Source organism: Cladosporium halotolerans (genome assembly GCF_011745625.1).
Source record: "Cladosporium halotolerans strain TM138-S3 chromosome Unknown Sca17, whole genome shotgun sequence".
Taxonomy (NCBI): domain Eukaryota; kingdom Fungi; phylum Ascomycota; class Dothideomycetes; order Cladosporiales; family Cladosporiaceae; genus Cladosporium; species Cladosporium halotolerans.
Window position 1 is genome coordinate 228,030 of NW_027191468.1, and position 23,089 is coordinate 251,118.

A 23,089-nucleotide genomic window follows, 5' to 3' on the forward strand; every position below is an offset into this window, starting at 1 on the left:
GTAGGTGGAGAAGCTGAGCCTTGAAGATGATAGGAATGACGTCCGAGACAAAAGCTTGTGTTTTGCTGGCGGCTGATCCAGTCGAGCCAGGGTACAAATTCTCCGATCCGACCTTTGTTGTCAAGGGGAAAGGTCCGTGGTGTTTGGCAAGGGAGTACCATGTAAATATGATGCTGTGAAAGGATTTCAGGAGATTCGGAGTTTAGCTGTCAGATCTTGTACGAAAGAATAATCGCGAATCGATGCGTAAGGCTAATCGTCCACGCGCTGAGATCGGGCTCGGGCTTTCACGGCCGCTGAAAGCCCGAAAGCCCATGCGGCAGCCACGCGCAAACGCGAGCCGCATGTTGGGATGACTGCGAGATGCCAGATTGTGTTTTCGCTTGCTGGCTCACAAGAGAACTGTCAGATTTCCTAAGCACCTTTGCTCTATGGGCGAGGATGCTTCGGCCGGAGTGAAACGATGGTTTTCGTTGTACCTGCTTGCGATTATCAATACGTCCCTTGTCTTATCTCACAGAACCCGACAGGATCTATGGCGATAGCTACCTAGGCTTTTCTGATTACTGTCAAAGCGCGTTGATTGGAGATGGCCTTCCCAGCCCTACGGTGATGAGTTTCTTTTCACGTTGTCGGTGCCAAGGCCAGCTGTTAGCGAGGCCTCATCGTCTCCTCGACGGCGCAAATAGATGCGTTGACCGCCCTGAGCTACCCAGATCGCAAGAGCTTATCTGACGGACCAAAATAATATTCGGGCACCGATTTAACAACAAGAGTCCGACATGGCCATGTACTGCGCCTAATGCAGGTCGCGTCGTCCAACTCGGCCAACAAACTTTCATGAGTCTCGCATCGTCGGGCAGTCGGATTGTCGCAGGTTCATTGCACGTACAAAATCCTCCATTTCGAGGAGCCATTACTATGTGGGCGGCCACGTCCTGTGATCATACAAGCACTTCAGTCCTTGTGGCTCTGGTTCGGTCCGAGCAGGCGAATTGTCCTGGTCTCTGTTCTCGGGCTGCTACAATCTTGGCCTCGGCATTTGTCGATAGATGGTTGGGTGTAGTTGTTGGTGATTCAGGTCTCCACTATACCGATAGATGTGAGCCGGGCAAACCTGGTCGCGCAATCTTTGAACATGGTGGTCCGAATTGGGACCTTGCACTGTTTGAGAGAGAAGAGGCAACTGCTATCCGTGAATTGAATGATTTTCGGGAGACGAAGAGCCTCAAGATCTGATTTAAGGAATGCTTGGATCCGTTCACTCATGGCACCATTAGCTCTCTGGAATTTTATCTCCACCTCACACGTCGCTTACCCTCCATCGCAGGTCCTCTAGACGTCGACAACCCACAGTGGTGTTTCAAACCCATTCAAAATCTAAGTTGGATGCTTCGAAGAGTTCCATTGAGCGCGCTGTGGGCCAAGATGGGAGGGAAAACGCCCATGCGGTTTGCTGGAGAGAAGCCAGCATATCGTAATGAAAGGCGCCTTGTCCGATCACAATGTGTGCGTCCTCGTTTGCTCTGTATCATGACCTGGTTCTACAAAGGAAGAAAGGCACCAGGTAAAACGAGTCCTCAGTCTCGTGATTCGCATAGCACGCGCTTTCGAGGCCTCGCTCTTTCCCAGTCAGCGTTCTTTCCTCACACGTCGGCTAAGCACGGTTTGTTCCCAATTGAGAAGACTGTTGATAACTCGCAGCTTCACATTTGCACGCGGCGTGTCGCATCACACGCGTCACATGAATTCACCGACTTTACCTCGACTTCCTTCCAAGTTCACCTGACCTTACTTCACCTCCTTGTAACTCGTCAAGCTTTGCACAAAACAGTCATTTGGACTTCTCACAACCTCATTTCCTCGAACATAACAGTACTCCCAGACACACATCAGCAACCCAGTAATCAACAAGCGTTTATTCTGCCGCCGCCATGTGCAGGGTTGAACTCCACTTGCACACGTGCGGCCACACGACAGATCATTCCACCAGGTGTGAGGACGCTGCACCATACGGCCCTTTCTTCAACAGAATCGGTTGTGTGAATTACACGTCGAGAAACAGCCGTGCGACATATCAATGTGGAGAACATCGCTTCTACTGTGCGAAAACTCACGACGGAGCCATCCTCGATTCATCCTACAGCCTTCTGAAATTATTGAGAAACAAGCTTTTCGAGATCCATGATCAGCTCAAGGAGGTCATGGCTACTCTGCAATCGGAACTCCAACAGACTGCCAAAAGCGAGGACATGCATACTAACCACAGAATCGAGGCCCTCGAGCTGCACAACGCGTCGCTTCTCAAGGAACGCATCTCAATCATCGCCAAAGCCAGAGCGCTTCAAGACGCGATTCGATGGGCTTTCCAGGAACGTCATTTGCTCATGCCCGACCCTAGCAGACCTGGATATGACGGCTTTCGTTTTGATCCCGGCAAGTCACGCTTGCCGGCGAACATTCTCATCCCCTTACTACAAATCCTGGCAGGGCAGGACTGCAGTGAAAGCCTGCAGACTGAATCGAACGTTCCGAGCATCGCCGTTCAATCTCAGCACAAAACAACTCCTGGATATTCCGGGGCGCCTGGTTGTAATGCGACAGGAAAAATTGCACCTCATGATCAAAAGCCCATGCATTCAAATACCCCTGTGAAAGCACGCAACAGGTTGGCGGGCACCGCTGTTCGAAGCACACCCCTGAACCATGCGATATTCAGAGGGAACTCGCCACTGAATGAGTCGCGTGCGGAAAAAGCACACCGCCTTCGAGCAGAGATGCAAACCAAGCAAAATCAGAAGATCGCAGAGTCGATGGCTCGGCAAGGGTACGATGTAGAGAAGAACGGTATTCGACCGCCAAGCAGGGCAGGACGTAAGTGATAATCATCTTGGTAATTTCTAGCCTCACAGGTACTAACATGTCTGCAGGTCCGCGCCCAGGCCCGATCAAGGCCAGTCCGAGCAAGAAACAATCAAGCCCCCAGCCATCATCCAGCGCTCAAGCCGTGTCACAGAACGTACGGCGTAGTGCGAGGACTCGCAACAGCAAGCCAAAATACGCTGAAAGTTCGGGCGGCTCGTCTTTGGGACTCAGTTCTCGGGATGCATCACCAGCCAAATCTGATGCAGCTTGGAATGAATCTCCAGGCAAATCAGAAGGCTCATCATCACCGTATAGGCCGACGAAAAACGATCGGAGCCACAAGAAAAAAGTGGCTGCTTTGTCCCCGATCAGTAATCCAACTCATCGGCAGAAGTCTCTAAGCAATAAGATTTCAGAGTATGGACAAAGCTTCGAAAGGGCAGAAAGCAATACTACTGTCTCGATCGAAGCTGCCACATCACAGTCTGATGCACGACCTTCTGGTTCCACCAGCACTCAGCCACGAGCTCTTGCTGGTTTCAAGGACGATTCGTCTACCCCTGTTGAAGCATTTCCTGGTTACATGCGCAACCGCTTTACGGGCGGTTACTCTGGCCTCAATCCCACCGCATCCACTGCTTCTGGAAATGACAGAATTCAGGACTCCTCGCTGCAAGCCAACCAGCCCGAGAGTCTGACTCTCGGAATTCAAACGGCTCCAGAGAGTTATGGAAATGCAACGACGAGCCCCATGTTCGCCTATCATGGCCGGAACCTGAGCACACCAAACAACATGGCATACCCTCCATTAGTTCGGAAATCTTCACAAGGCGAGAAGTTGTCACCTGCATCGTTACAACCTACTACACAACGCTACCAAAGGAACTTCACCGAGCCCGCCAATATCTTCCATCGCAACTACCAGCAGGCCATGGCTAGCCATGCTGCCCTTCCAAGTGCATTCGTTGGCGGCAATAGGTCTATTGGTCGCAGTGGCTCTAACAACATCATCGGCACGTCTGGCGGCGACAACAGCTCAATGCCACTCTTGACTTCAAGCTTCAACCCGAACCCAAATACTCAACCTGATTACACACGTATGCATCGGAGCTTCAGTTCAGCGGCTGACCTGACGCCGGAAACTTTCCCAGGCGCCGATCTACATCTCCACAGTTTTGAGCCGCTGAAGCGCACAATGCCTTCCGCTTTTCCGAGCATGGCCTCCTTCAAGCGCCCACGTCTTGATAACAGTGGCAATTACGGGGCTTCAGCTCTTGTGCCAGACAGATCTCGGCTTTGCCTTGGTTCGCCGATTGACATGCCGTCGACGAGTGCCGCTGGCTTCTATCAAGGTAACGAAGCGTTCGACGACTATCCGAGCCAACTTTCTGCAAGCGCAAGTGACCTAGCTGCACCCTCACTTGCTCCAAACTTGCAGCATCCTTCTTCCTCCTACCAGACTATGCATGACCCGGCCCGTAACCATGCTTATCTCACGATCCCTGAGACCACATCTCAGCAGGTCCATGAGTTATCAAGACGCGATTCTCACTACGATCATTTCCAGGACGCTGGACAGAACGCCCAGTTTGAGACCAAAGATCCAGTCTCGGAGCCTGATTGGGGCTTTGTCGACGAAGAAAACATGGTTTGAAGGACATTCTGCTTCTCGCCAAGAGCCCTTGCTTCATGAAGGGATTTTGGATTCAAACACCCACGTGTAAAATGACCTTGACTGTGGAAAGTACAGGATTCGGTCTCCCTGCTGGTTGAGTTGAGGCGAAGCTTGCTGTACGCGGATGTCACTTTGTTTCTGCAGAGCCAGCGGTTGATTTTGCAGAAATCTGGACGTCGGCAAGGAACGTGAAGCTTCACTTGCTTGAATGGTTATGGTTTTTAACTGGGTTTTGATTTCTTGTGTTAGGCGTTAAATCGAGAAAATGAAAAAAAAATCGGCGGGATTTTTGCTCGTTCCTCATGTAGCTGTATGACCACCAGTAATCTATGTCATCTTTGTCGCGCAGTGTCGCAAGAACCCAAGGACTCAGCCGCCCAATGCCATGATCAGTCATGTCCTAGTCCCTTCTAACGTCCCTCGCCGTTCAGAAATACAGTCCGCGCCTCAAATTCCTGCATCACAGGTGGCTCCCGCAACCACTTCGCCCCCCTGACGACCCTCACCTCCGCAGCCTTCGTCAGCCTCAGATGCCTCAACGTCTCCACCTCCTCTTCCGAGCCATCGTGCTTCTCGCTCTCCCAAGCCTGCGCCTCCTTCTCGTACCTCTCCGCCGTGTCCTTCAACACCGCATGCATCGAAGCAAGCACCTTCTCCGCCGCTTTCGCCAGAGGGAGGTCCTTTGGCGCAACCTCGTCAGGGCTCAGCCAGCTGCGTTTCTCCAGAAGGTGCGCCTCGGCAGCCGCTTGACGCAGGCGCGACACCATCAGCGCGGCGAACATGTCGCCCGTGCCGGAGAAGAAAATGGGAAGCGAAGGCACGGTGATCCGGAAGAGGCGCGGTTTGTTGTCTGAGGTGCGCGTGCTGCCTACTACCGAGAGCTTAGCCGTGGCGGAGAGATCTTGCTCTTCGCTCGAAGGCGTCGCAGACCCAGAAGGCGGTAAGCGGATGGATGTCACGAGGACGTGAGGGAGCTGGTGCTTCGTGTGCAGCGACTCGATCGCGGCGTGCATGGAGTGCAGGTCGCTGATCTTGACGTCCGAGAGCAGCTCGGCTTCGAACTGGTTGGGTAGAATCAAGTCGGCGTCTTCGAGCAGGTTCTTGTACATAGGCACGGTGTCCTCGGCAACGTAGATGCGGCCGTTGTCGCCCATGACGGGATCCAGGACCCAGAAGAAGCTCCCTGGCTTGCCTTTGCTGGTGGCGTTGGAGCGTAGCTCGCGGCCGATTTTGCCGACTTCTTCGACGAGGGCTGCTGAAGGACAGTAGCCGGAGAGCATTACGTCGAAGTCATTGAGACGGGCGTTCTTGAGGCCTGCGTATAACGATGCGACTTCTTCTGGGGTTGATTTGCGGCCCGAGAAGCGCTTGTAGGCTACGTGGTTGCCTGGTCATATACTCGATTAGTTGACCGTCTTTTGCAAAGATAGGAAATTGCCGATAGATCCTACTGTAGTTCACGGTATTGATAGCAGAGACTTCGCATCCCAGTGTCTGCATGCAGAACGTTGCCATCGTATTGCCAACATAGCTGGTTGGGTCTTAGTCATGTGTCTTCATTGATTGACGCAACACATCTTGAATCGGTCCAGACTCACCCTGACGTGACCTTTTTCGTTTTTGTTAGTTTTCACTACGTCTTATCGGTATTGGAGAGAACCCACATGACTGGCAACAGCCAGGACGTGAGTCTCCGGCACCTCTATTTCAGCCATTGACACCGGAAGACTTGACAGCCTATAAAAACTCAATCTAAATTTGTGAAAGCGAGGAACTGATTGCAATAATTATGGTTGTAGATATTCCGTACTGCCCATGATGCCTGCCTGCAATTGCTGTCACAAAAAGTGGAGGGCGAAGTCAAATCCAAGAGCCGACCGCCGCCCGCGAGCAAGCTCGCCGAACTGTCGTGGTCCCTGGCCGCTTGATCAACAACTTCGCGACGTTCCAAACAAGCTGTTCGCGTTCGGTGCTACCCACGAGCTTGGTCTGAATTTCAAGAGGTTGGCCATTTTGCGGACTGTTACACAAACAATCAAGCCGACTCTTCGTGTCATCCCTCCCTAAAGTACAACACAATCACCGCCGAACCCCAACATCTGCACCTCTAAATGGCCGCACCCTCCCGCCTCGCCGCCTTACCAGGCTTCGATACCGCGCCCGACGTGTACGAGACGCCCGAACTGACCGACGACACCTCAACCACCCAACACACCGCCTCCGCGCCCTCAGAAGAAGACGACTCCGAGACCTCCACATCCGCAACCACAGACTCCGAGGATGACAGCGGGAGCGAGAACGGCGTGGTTTCGAGACGGCGGCTGAAGCCCAGCTCTGCGCGCGAGAGGTTCACGAGGGAGGGACAGGGCGTTGAGATTAAGGGCGGGAGGTTTGGAGACCGGGTTGGTGGGTTGGGTGGCCGTGGGTATCGCGTTCGGGCTTTGGGTAGAAGGGAGGAAGAGGAGAGTTTGGGTGAGAGGGTCGCGAGGCTTAGGAGAGAGGTGGAGGAGTGCAGAGTGCTGGCTGAAAGTGATGCGGCGGGCGAGGCTGTGGGAGAGGGAGAGATGGAAGGGCTGAAGAGAGTATTGGAGGGATTGGAGCTCAACAAATCGAGGGATACGAAAGTTTCGCGGAGCGAGGTCGAAGACGAGGGCAGGGGTGAGGATGTGAGCAAGGGCGTAGCAGAATTTGATGCACGCCTCAGCGTGCTGGAGAAGAGCTTGGGACTGTCGAGCCTGGACACTGGGTCACCCGAGACGCCATTGCTGCCGTCTCTGGCTTTGCTCGACCGACAATTTGGTGCTCTTATGACGGCATCGTCGCTCGCCAGCCTCGAGGCTGCAAGCGACCGGATCAAGAAGCTCAAAGAGGAAGCAGAGCAACTTTCTATGGTATCCTCGAACCCGGCGGAACCCCCGCCAGAACAATGGAGTAGCGGCAACGGCACGGCCACACCTCAAGCAGAAACCGCAGGACCTTCGCTCGCTGCAGTCGACATCGAAAAACTCCGCTCCCTCCACGCGCTTCTGCCTACGTTACAATCATTGACGCCTACTGTACCAGCACTGCTCGACCGCCTCCGTAGCCTACACACTCTGCATTCAGGCGCAGCGAACGCAGCAGGCGAGATGGAAGATCTCGAGAGGAGGCAAGACGACTTCGAAAAAGAGCTCAAGGAGTGGCGCGAAGGCCTTGAAAAGGTGGAAAAGGCGGTCAGAGAAGCCGACGAAGCGAACGGTAGAAACGGCAAGGTCGTCCAGAGCTGGGTGAAAGATATTGAGGGGAGAGTAGGCAAGTTGGGTTCGGTTTGAATAGCTCTATACCCTTCAGCATCTTAATCGCGAATGCAATTGAACTTTTGAGGGCACGCAACCCATTCTTTTTTTTCAAACTTCACCGTCGGATGAATTATGGTATCTCTGATCTTAATCGGTTCTCCAAGTACGTCTGTGCTATCGTGCTAGAACGGCCTGATCGATAAATGTCAGGGGAGCAATGGGTACGTGCCCCGCCACTGCCCGACTTCACCCCACAAACAAACGCCTCATAAACTCGCAACTTCAATCAAATACAAGAAAATCAAAAGTCAGCCCGTGAGGGTGCACCACCAAGGAGAAAACAAAGCAGTACACAAAAAAAGACTAAGATCCGGGAAAAGGACGACTCGCCTAAAATGGCAGAAACCTGCCCCATCCCCCCCGTCGCCTCCTCCCTGGAATCCTACATCCTGGCCCGGCCCACCGTCTCATCAATCCGGCAATCCCTGCACTCGCACCTCGAGCGCCAGCTGCGACTCGAAAATTCCCAAACTCTTTCGCTCGCAAATCTCACCGACCCGCCTCTTACGCAAACTCTGCCAGAGCCGCCCGCGAGCGTGACGGGCGTGCGCAGAGCGTACTGGCGCGCGCTGCGGGCGCATCAGGTCGCGAGGGAGAGGTATGAGGGGTTGAGGGCGGAGTTAGACGTTGTTGGCGGAGGGAGGGGTGAGGGGGAGGTTGGTGGGGAGAGAGAGGGAGCGGGGAGGGAGTTGTTGCCTTTGGTCCGGGCGCGGGAGGCGAGGAGGAAATTGGGGGCCGTGGAGAGGGCGCTGGAAGCTGTTGAGAGGCAGGGTAATGGCGTGTTGGGGCTGAAGATTGATGAGATTGTTAGGAAGGCGGTAGGTGAGGTGCCTGCTTTGCCGGGCCAGAGGGGTGGAATGGGTGGTGGCGGTGGTGGGAGAGAGGAGGGTGAGATGAGGCTGGTGGAGCTGAAGAAGGCTGTGCTCGGTGCGAAGGCTACGATTCAGAGATGCTCCAACGAGGAGCCTGGTTCTCGTGTCTCGGCCAAGGGCGATCCGGAATTGTATGCTCTGCAGCAGGCGAGAAACGAGCTGATCGGCTGGATCGAAAAGCAACTGGCGCTCATCGGCGACGCGCAGGCCGACGGCGACGAGACTCCATCACCCGAAAAGAACGGAGTAGAGAACGGCCACGTTGTCTCCAACGAAGAAATCGCGCAGCTCTACGAACGCTACCTGGTCGCTCGACGCACCCTCCTCGACACCGTCCAAACACCACAAGACATCTCACCCTTCGCTCCCGTTCCAGACTCCACCAGACCCACCCGCTCACCCCAAGACGCCGAAACCACCGCCTCATCAGCCACCACTGTCCTGCCCTTCATCGAACCCCTCCTCGCGACCAAAGACGAAGAGCAAAACCTGATCCACCAAGCGGCCTATGTCCGCCGCCAGCTGACCGCTGCTGAAGCCGGCTCCGAGCGACTCATGAGACGGTTCGCTGACGAAAGCCACCTCGTGCACCCCGGTGCCTCCAGAGGGCGCGACTGGGCTCTTGCAGCGGAAGAGGCAGCCGAGACGACGAAGGAGTTCGTCCTGGCGAGGGCTGCGGCAGGGGCGACGGCTTCGAAAGAGGCAGAGGGAACGCTTAGGAAGGTGGAAGGGGCTCCGGAGGGGTTGGAGAGGTTGGCAGGTCAGGCGTGAGGATGAGAAGTAGAATCAATAGGCTTGAATGTTGGGTGTAATCACAATGTAATACCGCAGAACTGGCAGGCACTCATCACTATCCGCTCTGTGCATTATCCACAACATGCTCGCATCAGTCTCAGGGACCACGAGTGCTCGTTTTGCCCATCTTGTCTCAGGTCAACTCATTCTCCCATCGAAGTCCCGCAATTTACTTCGCCGGCCCATGCATGCGTGCGTCTCATTCAATCGTGTCAATGTTCGTGCTAGTAATCATCCATCATCCGTCATCCGTCATCTCCCTGTCCGCAGCCGAAACAAAGGGTGTTCGTCACAAGCAAACGCCTTGCTTGCTTGCTCGCTCGCTCAAAGATCGTTGTAGCCCAAAATGCGCTTGTCAAGCCCCTTGTCTGCGACGGCCCACGACCAGGCGCGGCCCGCCTCGCCGCCGAACAAGCTCTCCGGGCAGGAGGACTTCTCGAGCATGCCGTCTTTCTCCATGGACTTCATCTCGTGGCCTGTGGTGTACGTGAGGAAGTGTTCGAAGTCCTTATCTTCGAGGGCGAGAGCGTTGCCGGTGATGCCTTGTGAGGTGTCAGTGTTCTGAAAGGTGGTATGGAGGTTTGGAGGGACGTACCGTGACAGAGGCATGGTTCTTTGGTAAGGAGTCCACGCTCCTTGACGCATTCTCGGCCACTGGCAATCGCTTTCGTGATCTTCTCTTCCAGATTCGGGAAATATTTCTTGATGCTGACCAAGCTGTTGACAACGCCTGGTGCACCATGGCAGACCTGCACCAAACGATCCTTCTCCGGCGGTATGCTGCTGGGCCAATTCCCAGTTTCATACTGGTACGTGAGCAGTACCGCGAGGTCTGCTTCCACCTTCGGCGCGTACTTCTTTGGGTCCGTGAAAACCACCTGAGTGATGATGCCGATTGCGCCGTGGATCGCGCCGACGTAGGTCTTACCGTGCCATTTCCATGGCCGCGGGGAATCCAGGATCGCGTCGATAACATCATCTTGGGTGTCCGTGATCAACTGTAGCGTCTTTTGGTCGTCGACAAATGACGTTTTGACCATTCGTAGCAGATACAAATAGCCAGCTCTGCCGTACAAAAACTCGTTCTCCGTCTCCGGCTCCAGCGCCTCCGCCGAGTAATCGCACAGGTTGCCGACCATATCCACATCCTTGCTCGTCGCAGCACCAATGGCGAGCAACGCCAAAATATCGTCCGTGATACCGCACTTGCCCGGCTTCGGCCCAGGGTAGTCTCCTATGGTATCTTGGGCCTGCTTCAAGTATGCGGCAGACCATGTGCCCAATAGTTGCCCTTCAACCTCCAGATCTGGATACATTTGCTGGAGGATGAGGAGAGTGTATGCAACACTGACGGGGCCTTTGAAAAGACCGCCGCCCGGTTTTATGCTTGCGGGAGGGTGGTCGTTGACGAGGCGGTTCAGAGAAGCCTTGAGTTGTTTGTAAGGGTCTAGTAGCGGTCAGTCGGCAACCAACATCGAACAAGCTGCACAAAACGCAAAGCGGATCACCAACCTCTGCTCGCCAGTGGCGCGTCATTTTTGAAGTACCGCGGCATCCTCGAAGTACGTTTCGTGCTGTTGCCGACCTAGAAGGGCGGCAGAGAACAGTCGCTGGCTCAGAGCATTAGAGGCGGTGGGCAGCTTCGAAGCCAGTCCGAAGGTGTGTTGTGTCGCGCGCGGGTTGCGCGGGGGAAGGAAGGATACTGTGCTGCCGTCTCGTGCTCTGGGCAGCTGCGATATGCACGAGGCTCATTCAGTCATCCACGAGGCCGCGGTGCATTCGGGAATTTGTCTCTTCACAACAAAGCATGTGTGTAGCCCCACGCGACCGTTAGTGGGAACTTCGAGGTGGAGTGACGTCGCAGGGTTCAAAGCGCTCGGCTCGGGCGGCAGCGCTTCGGCCCAGGCCTTCTCTGTGGCGCCCTTTGCTCCAGAGCCAGGCTGTTTGAGGGATGTGCTCGCCGGGAGGAGCTCCGAAAACAAGACGCACCCTTCTGCACATGTTCAATTCACTGCTCGACCAATACTCGGGCTGGACGCAGTAATGTCCGCGGCGCTTGAGGCACTATTGAGCACATAGTCTAATACGTGGCTAGGCATCGATGCAGGTGAATGACTCGCAGATGCGGAAACCCTTTGGGCCATCCTGTCATGCAAAATGGCCGTGGTAGCTGTTGGGCAGCCAACCTTGGGAATACACGTCTCAGATCGACCCTGCGATCTCAGGCTTCACCGTGGTTGGTCGTATAAGGAGCAAGCGACACGCTGAGACACGGCAATCTCTGGCAGGGGAGCCGATATGCAGCTTGACGGATTGCAGTCAGCCTTGCATGTCATCTCTCACGACACAATAGGGTAGGAGAATGAGGATTGGAAAACGACTCAGGAGATTGCTGCGCTGGAGGTGATACCCACTGCTTCAACGTCAAAGCTCACAATGATGAATGCTCTTATGGAGCTGGAAGCACTGGTACAAGGCAATGGCGTAGGGCTGATACGCAAGCACAGAGAACGGAAATGATTCAGCCAGTTCTGCGCTTGCCGTACCTACTACTGTCTGTGCGTGTGACGTGGAAGGCATGCTGCTGTATCAGCGAGGCACAACGATCACTATTTCGCGAACGGACCGCATGTGCAACGATGGGCTGAATCTGTCGATGATGAAGGAAAATGCTCTGATGGACAGGAGATGTGGTGGAGGGCCATGACGAAAAGGCAGCGCACGTGGCAGCGAATGTTGCGTCGCACAACGCGTGTCCGGGCGTGTGGTCGGCACGTCGGGAGGGAGGCTGGCATGTATCAGAGTGATGGCCGTCGCGCCGTCGCGAACGCTTGAGCCGTGCGTGACGGGTGTTTGTAGGCTGTTGCGTCTGTTCCACCAGCGCCTCTGCGTGCCTGCTTGTGCAATGATAATGGTACAGCCGCGTGCACGGCGAACGCCGGATGCAGGCGGGAAGCGCTGCCTCCGCTCGTTCGAGCCATTGGGATTTGCCTTTGCTGGAACCTTGAAACTTCCGGACCTTGCGTCTTGTGGCTTGGGACATTTCCACCGCCAAACCCTGCACGAGCGTTGAGCGAGGTGAGTGGTGAGCGGACGGGCGTGGCCTTGATTTGGTCCGCCACGACAGCATCACCGCCCGCCACTCAGGCCACCCGCCGCGGGTCGCCCGCCAGGACCACCACCGCCAGCATCACCGTCTTCAGCAGCGTTGGCCCGAGTGGGAGTGGCAGACGCAACCGCAGAGCAGCACACGCAGATCGTCCCGGCACGCCCAGCGCCCTCTCCCGCGCCTCGTCAACTCTCGCGCGCATCCAGCTAAATAAAGTACGCTAGGGGCCCATCGTCCGAGCTTCCCCACAGTGCCAGCCCGTGGCTGGATCGCCACGCAACGAGCTGCGCAATCGCCGCCGTATGCCCACGCATCCTTCACCACCGCCTTCCCACCCGCAGTGTTTTTTACGTCCATAGTCCGCTCCTGCTCCCATCGCGGATTTCCTCCCAATTGCACGACACCACACACACATCCATTGTTACGCCGCGCCTGTCAATCCCGTGCGGCATCCACTACCACCGGACCCTCGCGCACTAACGCTCGTTCAATCCCAACGTCCGCTCCACAGAAACCCGCTGAACCGGCCACCGCGTCCGCTCGTTCCCTGCAAGACGCTGTGCCATCACTGCTAGCCGCGGAGAGCCAAGAGGAGGACCGAGATCCATCAGCGTATCGATAATCACCAGCGATATGGATTCTGCGACATCTCCCAGAGCGCGCCCGCGATCTCGCGGTTTCAGCTTCAAGAGCGACCGTAGTAACGGCTCGCGTAGCAAGGCTGAACATCTGACGGAGTCGCCGGATGAGAAACAGCGCAGGGACAGCATTTGGAAGAACTCCAGCAAGGCGAACCCCAATGCCGCCATCACCGAGGCTCAGCCGGGAGGTGAGTGACCTACCCTGCTTATCGCCCGTTCCGTCTCTTGCACTGCCACTCTTCCTCGACTTGATCTCTCTCTGCTTCTTTCGTCTCTGCGTTACCTACACATCATTATGCCTCCCAAATTCGAAGGTGTCAATGCCGAGGGCCTTGCTGACCCGACCGTCCAACCTTCAGATGCCCAGCTTCTCGAACAGGCAACTCTCGGCTCGCTGCGCAGCGGGCAACACGTTGACGCCAACGGCAACGTCATTAGTAAGTGCAACGATCTCGGCTCATTCGTGCAACAATTGCTAACCATGCCGCAGCTGACCCAGATCTTTCCAACCCGACGCGACCTCGCCTTGAGCGGCCACTCGACACGATCCGGTCGTTCGAGAAGGCCATCGACAATGGCTACAAGAGGAGGAATTCGATGATGCGCAGTGGTCCGTCCTCGCGCCCTCCAGCTTTCCACTATTAGTACATAGCTCTAACGATATACCCTAGAATCGCACGACCAGAATCAACAATATCAAAGCAGAAGAAACAGCTCCTTTGGTGCTGGTGAGTTTCCCAATGCTTCAACCCGCCTCAATGGCCGCGGTTCAGGCGCCAACAAGATCTACCATTCAGGTTACGAATCCAATCGCTACTCCCAAGGTGGCGCCGGCATGGGCGGTGGCTACTACGGCAACCGCCGCCCCGACTCGTACGCCGAAGGGCCTCGAGGCAACCGCTACAACTCTCGCGGCAACGGCTACAATGGCAACGGCTACAATGGCAACGGCATCTACAACCAGCAGCACGGCCACCACCAGTCTTACGACACCGTCAACTCCGGGCAGACCTACGGCTCCGACTCCACCGGCCCGTGGGCGAACGGCACCGACCCCAGCAGCGAGAATAGCTCCCTCGACCGCATCAACGCCACTTCCAAGCCGCAGCCCGACGGCATGTACGGCGGACAGAACGGCTACGGTGGATATCCGCGCCCGATCCCGGAGGATGGCGCGTACACGCCGCAGCAGCAGAATGGCTACGGTGGCGGCCCCGTGCAGCCGCCGGGTGGGCAGAGGAGGCCGATCCCTCTGGGCGGCAGCGGAGAGCCTGGCCTGTCGGCCGCCGCCGCCGCGCCGCCGAGAGGCAGCCTTCCGTCCACGGCGCGCCCGGAGCCGGAAAAGAAGAAGGGCTGGCTGAGCAGGCGGTTCAGCAAGAAGGACTAGATCCGTTCGCTTTCCGCGGCGCAATAGATCGAAAGACCGCTAGGATCTTGTAAGGCAGCGGCGCTTGGATTTTCTCAATTCTACGGCTCGCTTATCCTGCTTCTTCGCGCAGCTCGCGATGGGGCGAAAAAAATAATGCTAATGACTTTTTTTTTGACGACGACGACGGGGGATTCACGCCACGCCAACACGCTGGGGAAGGAAACAAGAACCCCGAAACGAACGACACTGGGAGTCACAGTACAACCACGATCAGGAACGGTGGGGGTTGCGAAGGGCAGTGGGGAACGAGTTCTCAGACTCCGCATTCCTCTTCACTCCTATCCTTTTCACGCAAGGCGCTACGGGGGATCAACCACAGGTTATGTTTTAGGATTCGGCGCGCTAGGCTCGGGCAGGGAATCGGATCGGACACGGCGGGACGAACGATGACCTTTTTCGGGTACCGATTATTGTTGCGAGGAAATATTTTGTGTGCTTTTTTTTTTGGGTACTGAATTCATGTAATGGCTTTCGCTTCGCCTTTTGTCCTGCTTCGCTTCCGTGAGTTTGTTTCGCTCATTTCCGGAGACTTTTCGTGCTCAGTGCCGGAATGGGTTCTCACAATCGCTAGCCTGAATTCCTGTGAGACCGTTTCCAAAGCCAACTCTCTGTCGCCCCCTGCCACGTGAAGCTGCGTGCAATAAGAGTAGCAGTTATTCAGCGTGCCGCAGGCAGGCTCCAATTCTATTCTGCATCATCCCCCCTTTCGTGATGGCCTTGCAAAGCGGGCAGGGTTGCGTCAATAGTGCGGATAGCGGTGCGCGTGAGCGCATTTGAAGGGGCATATCGAGAACGACAGAACTTTTAGACAAAAACACTACTGTTACCCGACACCGCTACTTGTCTTTCCTCCCTTCGGCCGCGTCGGCTTCGCGCTCGGATTTGTCGTCGTTGAAGGCCACGACTACGTACGAGAGCAGCACCACGTTGGCTACGACGGCTGCGAGGGCGCCGGCGTAGGTTGAGTTGCCTGTTTGAAGTTTAGCCATTTGCTCTAGTCTAAGAGAGTAGAATAGGCCCATGTCACGGAAAGGGAGGTTCGAGGACGTACCGCCGAATAAAGCGTTCACGGAGAGGAAGTAGGAGCCAATAGGGAGGGTGATCATGGCTACGGTGAAGGCGAGAAGTTTGAAGATGATGGATCTGATTGATCATGCCTTGTCAGCATTTCTTGAACTACCAGTAGATCGCCACTATGCCCCAGGGACGACGTACGAAGGGACAGCCGGAGCGATGTTGGACTCGGGCCCAGACTTGGTGTCATCTTGGTCGAGATGTGTCTTCTCAGACGTGTTGATGCGGCGTTGGGTGGCCATGTTCGTCAATGTTGTGGTAGGCCCGTCAGTAACTTCCTTTCCATATACAATCCAACAATGGTCTTTGTCGGCTGCCTGAGTCTTGCAGCGGCGGGCACAGATGTCGTCAAACGCGTGCCAAAGGGTCTAATTGCGCACAGACCGCGACTGTGAATGCCGCAGCCACTTGACACCGGTCGCGTCAAAGCCCGCGTCTTCCATCATTGAAGTTTTGCCCGCCCTCGATCACTGGCCCGCTCTACACGACTTCGACGACACTTTGGCGGTTGCTTTCACGCGACTTTTGTTCTGTATGTTTCCGCGTCGCTTGTGAACACCTGAACGTGCCGGGTTTCTTTCGCTTGATTTTCTTCCCTGGCAGGACGGTCCGTAGTGAACGGCAACTCATCTCACCGCGTACCCATCCGTCACTCAGCAACCATACTGTCGACTCTCACAAGCATTTGCACAAGCGATCATGGCCGACAGCGACCCAATTTCCGACCACACGCCCGCGAAGAGGAGAAAGATCGACCACTCGTCGAAGCCATGGACCGAGGACAATGACAGCGGCGACGATCTATTCGACCACGACACCATTGCAACTCTCCCAACAACCGCGCCTCAACGTCCCGCGCTCGGCTATTCGAGCAAGCAATTCCACAACGATTTCAACACGCTATCCAACAACGTCACGCAGCCTACGCAGCCTCTGTCGCAGGCTAACAACACCTATGCCACCCAGCCAACACAGCCGCTCAAGCGCCCAAGCGCTTCCTCAGACGATGTCCAAGTCGAGCGCTCGTCGCCGCCTGCGCCCACGCAGCCACCTCCGATCAAGCAAGCGCCTTTCGCAAAGCCCAGGAGTTTCCTCGCAAGCGCAATGGCCCCGCCGGGCACCTCTTTCCGCAAACCGCCAGGCATTCAGTCGAAGCCGCCAGCCATTCCCCTAGATGACAGCGACGAAGATCCGGAAGTACACCACAGCTCGGACGAAGAGGCGGAGGGGCTGAAGTCGAACATCCGGCCGACAATATTCACAAAGGGTGGCCGCGGTCTCAACTCAAGTCCAAACCAACGGTCGGCGAGCCGGGAGGAGGCGGTGGTCAAGGAGTCGCCGAAGAGCTCGAACCCTCCGAAGCCTCAATCCACTCACCCCAACGGATTTCTCTCGTTGATGGCCGACTTCTCGTACAAGGGCTCTCCGGATAAGAACAAGAGGCCTGCGGACGACATGGCGAGCGCGTACGGGAGTTCGTCGCGGGCGCCAAGGCCTCCGAAGCAGACTGCTCCCGCGCGGCCACAAGATTCAGAGATCTATAAGAGTTTGGACGATATTGAGGACTACGGGATGCGCAAGGCGGTCGAGGCTATGATGAACGTTCTCGGAAAAGCCCACAGCATCCAGCGCTATGTCGACGCGCTGATCCGCAAACGCGGCAACCAGCAAGACGCCATGGACTGGCTTGTGGAAACATCCGAAGAGACCGACCGCGACGAGCTCGCGCCCACCCCCGTCAGAGCTGGCCCGAAAGGCGTTGCCCGGAGCGTCCACCAGCCAAGCAGTCAGGCGTCGCAGCCTGCGCGGCCGTCTGCCAGGGCGGATGTTAAAGTGCAGGCGAAGAGTATCGCGGAGAGGTATGCGGCGTCCTCGCAAGCGGCAGCTAGGAAGCCTTCGCAGCCTACAGCGCCTGCTGCAACGACGATACCAGACGATGACGAGGAAGAGGACGTAGCACCGCGGAGGAAGGGTAGGCTGATCCAGCGCGGTCGGCCCGTGCGATCGCCTTCTCCCGTTGCCTCGCCGCCAAAACCTGCGGCCAAGCCTTCTAAGAAAGCGGCCATCACCATCGACTCGGACTCGGAGCCGGCAGAGGAATCTGGCGATGACTCTGAGCAGGGAGAGGTTGAAATCGTCGAAGAGAGCTCGCATGAGGTTGAGCTGCTCAAGTTCTTCAACGAGGCTTCTCTCCGTGAGATTGCAGATCTTGCTGCTTCGTCGGAGTCGGATGTTCAGCTCATCCTCGATAAGCGGCCTTTCAACACGCTTGAGGAGATCAGAGTCATCACCAATGCTCCCGAGTTCACGAAATCCGGCAAGAAGTCCAGGGTCAAGCCGATCGGTGACAAGATCGTGGACTCCTGCAGCGACATGCTGAAAGGCTACAATGCTGTCGACGATTTGGTCACAGAGTGTGAGCAGATTGCCAAACCGATTCAAGACGCTCTCAAGAACTGGGGCGTCGGTGACAATGGCAGTGGTGAACTGCAGCTCATGAATCTGGAGGAGGCACATGACTCTGGGATTGGAACTCCGGCGAGCTCCACGGATGATCTGCCATCTTCTAAGGGTCTCACTGGTAAGGGTAAGAAGGGCAAATTCCTCGGACAGCCTGAAAACATGAATCCGGACATCCAAATGAAGGACTATCAGCTGGTCGGCTTGAATTGGTTGAACCTGCTTTGGTCAAAGAAGATTTCCTGCATACTTGCCGATGACATGGGGCTTGGCAAGACATGTCAGGTCATCAGCTTCTTGTCTCAGCTGCAGCTGGAAGAGGTTGACGGAGTGCATCTTGTGATTGTTCCAGGCTCGACATTGGAAAACTGGCTGCGCGAGTTTCAAAACTTCTCACCTCAGCTCAAGGTGGTACCATACTACGGATCTCAGGCCGAAAGGCCAATGCTGCAGGACACCATCGAGGAGACATTTAATGAGATCGACGTCATCGTCACCACTTATGATATGACAACCAAGCCGGACGACAATCGCTTTTTGCGCAATTTGGGTCCTTCGGTCTGCGTGTACGACGAAGCCCACGCTTTGAGGAACCCCAACTCGGACCGCTACCGCCAGCTCATGCGCATTCCCGCCGACTTCAAGGTCTTGCTCACTGGTACGCCCTTGCAGAACAACCTGCAGGAGCTCATCGCCATCCTCGCCTTCATCATGCCTGATCTTTTCTCGTCCAAGGCGGAAGACCTAAACTACATTTTCCAACACAAGGCCACCACGAAGGACGCAGATCACGCCGCGCTGCTCTCGGCTCAGCGCATCGCCCGTGCTAGATCAATGATGACTCCCTTCATCCTCCGCCGCAAGAAGCAGCAGGTGCTGTGGCTGCCAGCCAAGCACAGTCGTGTGGAGTACTGCGAGATGACAGACTCGCAGGCGGCCATGTACCAGGACGAGATGGACGCGGCCCGTCAAGTTTTCGAGGACAAGGCGAACGGCAAGAAGGCGCCCGCAAAGGCTAGCTCGAACGTCCTCATGAACTTACGCAAAGCCGCTATCCACCCTCTGCTCTCCCGTCGGATTTACGATGACAAGCGACTTACCAGAATTCAGAACGCGCTACTCAAGGACGTCGAGTTCGCAGGCAACCCTCCGGAGAAGGTATGGAAGTACCTCGTCGGCGAGGGCCCGCAAGTCATCAAAGGCGGCGACTTCGGCCTCCACCGCTTCTGCGCGGAGCGCCCCTTCCTCTCCAAATACGAGCTCAAGAAGCAGGAATGGATGGACTGCGGCAAAGTGCAGAAGTTCAAGGAGCTCGTGCAGGGTTACGCGAAGAACGGCGACCGCGCGCTCGTCTTCTCGCAGTTCACGACGCTCATGGACATCCTCGAGGCCGTGCTGGAGACGATGGGCGTGCGCTACATGCGCCTCGACGGCAGCACGCGCATGGACATCCGCCAGGACATGATCGACAAGTTCTCCTCCGAGCAGGACATCACGGTCTTCATGCTGTCGACCAAGGCCGGCGGCGCGGGCATCAACCTCGCGGCGGCGAACAAGGTCATCATCTTCGACTCGGGCTTCAACCCGCAGGATGACATTCAGGCGGAGAACCGCGCGCATCGCGTCGGGCAGACGAGGGATGTGGATGTCGTTCGGCTGGTCACGAAGGGGACGATTGAGGAGCAGATCCACGCGCTGGGCGAGAGCAAGCTTGCTCTCGACGAAAGAGTCGCGGGCGAGGGTGCGACTGCGAGTGAGGATAAGGCCAAGGAGAAGGAGGGCGAGAAGGCGGTTGAGAAGATGTTCATGGAGAGCTTGAAGGCGAAGAAAGAGGGCGAGGGCGAGGGCGAGGGAGGCGATCTAAAGGATCAGTTCAAGAAAGGCTTGTCGGAGGCCGGACTTGAGGTTTCGTGAGCGTGATGACAGCCATGTATGATATGTAGCTCCATTGGGTTGGATGTCAGTTACCAATCAGCGATATTGACCGGCTTTATTGGCCGGCTAGAGGAATACAGATTTGCATGATCAAACAATCGCAATTGCCCTAGCGTATCTCAAACGGTGACACTACAGTAGAGAAGGGCCTCGAAAGGCGGGGAATAAGTAGGCCTGCTACCGTGGCTCGCGATGCTAGGCTAAGGAACGATAGGCCCCTGTCTCAATGGCAGTGTTACCCACAATAGCCGAGCATCGTAGATAGCACGTGTCCAGATCACGGAAGTGAATGTGAGCACTTGCGGCTACCGTTCGCTATACGTAGACTGTATGCACGAGCATCGATCGCACGTGACGGCGGCAATATAAGAGGAACATGAAGATTATGGAGACCCTAGCCGATTAGTCGAATTGAAGATGTACAGCCGGCCAGGCACATGGGCAGTGAAGAGCGCACGGGCGCGGTCGGCAAGCCAGCGCGCGAAGCTCTCCCCGCCGCCGCCTCTAGCGCTGTCGTAGCTCGCCATTCCCGCCAGCTGTTCTGATTTCACCCGCCGCGCATCACGGTCCCCTGCTATAAACGAAGGCCGTCCACGCGCCGGGCAAACTGTCCTCTTCACCAAGCACTCCACCACCGACACCTCCCTCCCACAAAGCAGCCCGAGTGTCTCCTCGCTGCACACACACCGCCCACCATGCGTGCCGCTTCGCTTCTTGCTTTCGGTGCCCTGGCCGCCGTCGGGCAGTCCAAGGATGTCCTGGACGACATTGACGACTCCGCTGCCGAGGCCTCGAGCTCCGTCGCCTCCGCCGTCGAGTCTGTGACCTCTTCTGCTGTCGAGAAGCCCACCTTCACCGTGAGTCTCGCCGCTGTTGGTCTAAGTAAAAGCCAATGCTAATGTCTCCCACCAGCCCACAAACCTCAAGGCTCCCTTCCTTGAGCAGTTCACCGACGACTGGGAATCCAGGTGGAAGGTCTCGCACGCGAAGAAGGAGGGTACTGAGGAGGAGTGGACCTACAATGGCAAGTGGTCCGTCGAGGAGCCCACCGTGCTCCGCGGCATCGAGGGCGACAAGGGTCTCGTCCTCAAGGACAAGGCGGCCCACCACGCCATTTCCTCCAAGTTCGACAAGCCCATCACCAACAAGGATGACACGCTCGTCGTGCAGTACGAGGTCAAGCTCCAGGCCGGCCTCGAGTGCGGTGGTGCCTACATGAAGCTCCTCCAGGACAACAAGGCCCTCCACGCCGAGGAGTTCTCCAACGCCTCCCCCTACATCATCATGTTCGGCCCCGACAAGTGCGGCTCCACCAACAAGGTCCACTTCATCTTCCGCCACAAGAACCCCAAGACCGGCGAGTACGAGGAGAAGCACCTCAAGAACACCCCCATGGCTCGCATCACCAAGCAGTCTTCCCTCTACACCCTCATCATCAAGCCCGACCAGACCTACCAGATCAAGGTCGACGGCGAGCAGGTCCGCGAGGGCTCTCTCCTCGAGGACTTCCTCCCCGCCGTCAACCCGCCTGAGGAGATCGACGACCCCAAGGACTCCAAGCCCGCCGACTGGGTCGAGGAGGCCAAGATCGCCGACCCCGACGCGACCAAGCCGGAGGACTGGGACGAGGACGCTCCCTTCGAGATCGTCGACGAGGACGCCGAGAAGCCCGCCGACTGGCTGGACGACGAGCCTGAGATGATCCCCGACCCCGAGGCCGAGAAGCCTGAGGACTGGGACGACGAGGAGGACGGTGACTGGGATGCGCCTCTCGTCCGCAACCCCAACTGCGACGAGGCCTCTGGCTGTGGCCCCTGGACCAAGCCCATGAAGCAGAACCCGGCCTTCAAGGGCAAGTGGACTGCCCCGCTCGTCGACAATCCTGCCTACAAGGGCGTCTGGGCCCCGCGCAAGATCGCCAACCCGGATTACTTCGAGGACAAGACCCCGGCCAACCTTGAGCCCATGGGCGGTGTAAGTGAAACCTACGATTTTCCACGATTGACACAACGCTGACATTTCATCCTCACAGATCGGCTTCGAAATCTGGACCATGCAGAACGACATCCTCTTCGACAACATCTACATCGGCCACTCCGTCTCCGACGCCGAGGCCCTCGCCCAGTCCACCTTCGAGGTCAAGAAGGCCGTCGAGAAGGAACAGGAGGAGGCCGAGAAGCCCAAGAAAGACGAGGCCGACAAGCCCAAGTCCCCGCTCGACATGACCTTCATGGACGACCCCGTCGCCTACGCCAAGGAGAAGGTCAACCTGTTCGCCGCCATCGCCCAGCGCGACCCCATCGAGGCCATCAAGTTCGTCCCCGAGGTCGCCGCCGGCATCGCTGTCGGCGTCGTCACCCTCCTCCTCGTCCTCGTCGGCCTCTTCAGCGGCGGCGCCGCCGCGGCTCCCTCCAAGGACCAAGTCAAGGCCAACGCTGAGAAGGCCCAGGCCAAGGCCAAGCAGACCAAGGAGCAGGTCGCCGAGGCCGTCGCGAGCGGCACGGAGAAGACCAAGGAGGAGGCCAACAAGAGGAGCACGAGGAGCTCGGGCCAGTAGATGCTGCTGCGTCTGAATCGGAATGTTTTGAAGCTCGGAATTATGAAAAAGCAAAATGCCAAATCTTGCGTGCGCTGTGCGCTCGGAAATGAAAGCGGAAGTGAAAGGCTGTCCGGAGCGGAAGTGTGAAAGTATTTAAATAGCTGTTTTGCGAGGGGAGCTGGCGGGGGAGAGTTTTCGAGTCGAATGAATGATACCATCTTTTTGTATTTGCACCAATGGCATTTCTACGATCACGTCGTGCATCACCCTTACCGCTGATGTGTCGGTGAAGCATTATAATGCGCATTCGTCATGGCTCCAGCAACCTCTTTTCCAGAGTCACGAGCGGGGGAAAGA

The 23,089-nt window shown here is 56.5% G+C and overlaps 7 protein-coding genes across 7 annotated transcripts, besides 2 other annotated features; 4 read left to right on the top strand and 3 right to left on the bottom strand.

Annotated features, from left to right (window-relative positions):
- Positions 1 to 4,817: 4,817 nt before the first annotated feature.
- Positions 4,818 to 6,055, bottom strand: WHR41_05021 (uncharacterized protein; the record flags this gene model as incomplete). The annotated part of the gene is made up of 2 exons (XM_069373627.1): positions 4,818 to 5,927; positions 5,992 to 6,055. The coding sequence occupies 2 exons, from the start codon at positions 6,053 to 6,055 to the stop codon at positions 4,951 to 4,953; spliced, it is 1,041 nt and encodes a 346-aa protein (XP_069229046.1). The 3' UTR covers positions 4,818 to 4,950.
- A 79-nt stretch (positions 6,056 to 6,134) lies between these two features.
- Positions 6,135 to 6,149: a sequence feature (Short protein (WHR41_05022, KAL1585940.1) was converted to a misc_feature.).
- A 55-nt stretch (positions 6,150 to 6,204) lies between these two features.
- Positions 6,205 to 6,255: a sequence feature (Short protein (WHR41_05022, KAL1585940.1) was converted to a misc_feature.).
- A 396-nt stretch (positions 6,256 to 6,651) lies between these two features.
- On the top strand, positions 6,652 to 7,851 carry WHR41_05023 (uncharacterized protein; the record flags this gene model as incomplete). Its single annotated transcript, XM_069373628.1, has 1 exon — positions 6,652 to 7,851. One exon carries the CDS (start codon positions 6,652 to 6,654, stop codon positions 7,849 to 7,851), a length of 1,200 nt encoding a protein of 399 aa, XP_069229045.1.
- A 1,699-nt stretch (positions 7,852 to 9,550) lies between these two features.
- WHR41_05024 (uncharacterized protein) lies at positions 9,551 to 11,345 on the bottom strand. Its single transcript, XM_069373629.1, has 3 exons — positions 11,058 to 11,345; positions 10,141 to 10,992; positions 9,551 to 10,087 (listed from the first exon to the last, which is right to left on the bottom strand). The coding sequence occupies exons 1-3, from the start codon at positions 11,098 to 11,100 to the stop codon at positions 9,870 to 9,872; spliced, it is 1,113 nt and encodes a 370-aa protein (XP_069228836.1). The 5' UTR covers positions 11,101 to 11,345; the 3' UTR covers positions 9,551 to 9,869.
- Positions 11,346 to 12,773: 1,428 nt separating this feature from the next.
- On the top strand, positions 12,774 to 14,682 carry WHR41_05025 (uncharacterized protein; the record flags this gene model as incomplete). Its single annotated transcript, XM_069373630.1, has 5 exons — positions 12,774 to 13,483; positions 13,655 to 13,732; positions 13,786 to 13,905; positions 13,967 to 14,023; positions 14,093 to 14,682. The coding sequence occupies exons 1-5, from the start codon at positions 13,288 to 13,290 to the stop codon at positions 14,680 to 14,682; spliced, it is 1,041 nt and encodes a 346-aa protein (XP_069228835.1). The 5' UTR covers positions 12,774 to 13,287.
- Positions 14,683 to 15,117: 435 nt separating this feature from the next.
- On the bottom strand, positions 15,118 to 16,118 carry vma21 (Vacuolar ATPase assembly integral membrane protein VMA21). The gene is made up of 3 exons (XM_069373631.1): positions 15,940 to 16,118; positions 15,776 to 15,867; positions 15,118 to 15,694 (listed from the first exon to the last, which is right to left on the bottom strand). The coding sequence occupies exons 1-3, from the start codon at positions 16,038 to 16,040 to the stop codon at positions 15,561 to 15,563; spliced, it is 327 nt and encodes a 108-aa protein (XP_069228834.1). The 5' UTR covers positions 16,041 to 16,118; the 3' UTR covers positions 15,118 to 15,560.
- Positions 16,119 to 16,497: 379 nt separating this feature from the next.
- WHR41_05027 (uncharacterized protein) lies at positions 16,498 to 20,172 on the top strand (the record flags this gene model as incomplete). The annotated part of the gene is made up of 1 exon (XM_069373632.1): positions 16,498 to 20,172. One exon carries the CDS (start codon positions 16,498 to 16,500, stop codon positions 20,170 to 20,172), a length of 3,675 nt encoding a protein of 1,224 aa, XP_069228833.1.
- A 552-nt stretch (positions 20,173 to 20,724) lies between these two features.
- WHR41_05028 (uncharacterized protein) lies at positions 20,725 to 22,986 on the top strand. The gene is made up of 3 exons (XM_069373633.1): positions 20,725 to 21,050; positions 21,106 to 22,167; positions 22,226 to 22,986. The coding sequence occupies exons 1-3, from the start codon at positions 20,889 to 20,891 to the stop codon at positions 22,748 to 22,750; spliced, it is 1,749 nt and encodes a 582-aa protein (XP_069229044.1). The 5' UTR covers positions 20,725 to 20,888; the 3' UTR covers positions 22,751 to 22,986.
- The last annotated feature ends 103 nt before the right edge of the window (positions 22,987 to 23,089 follow it).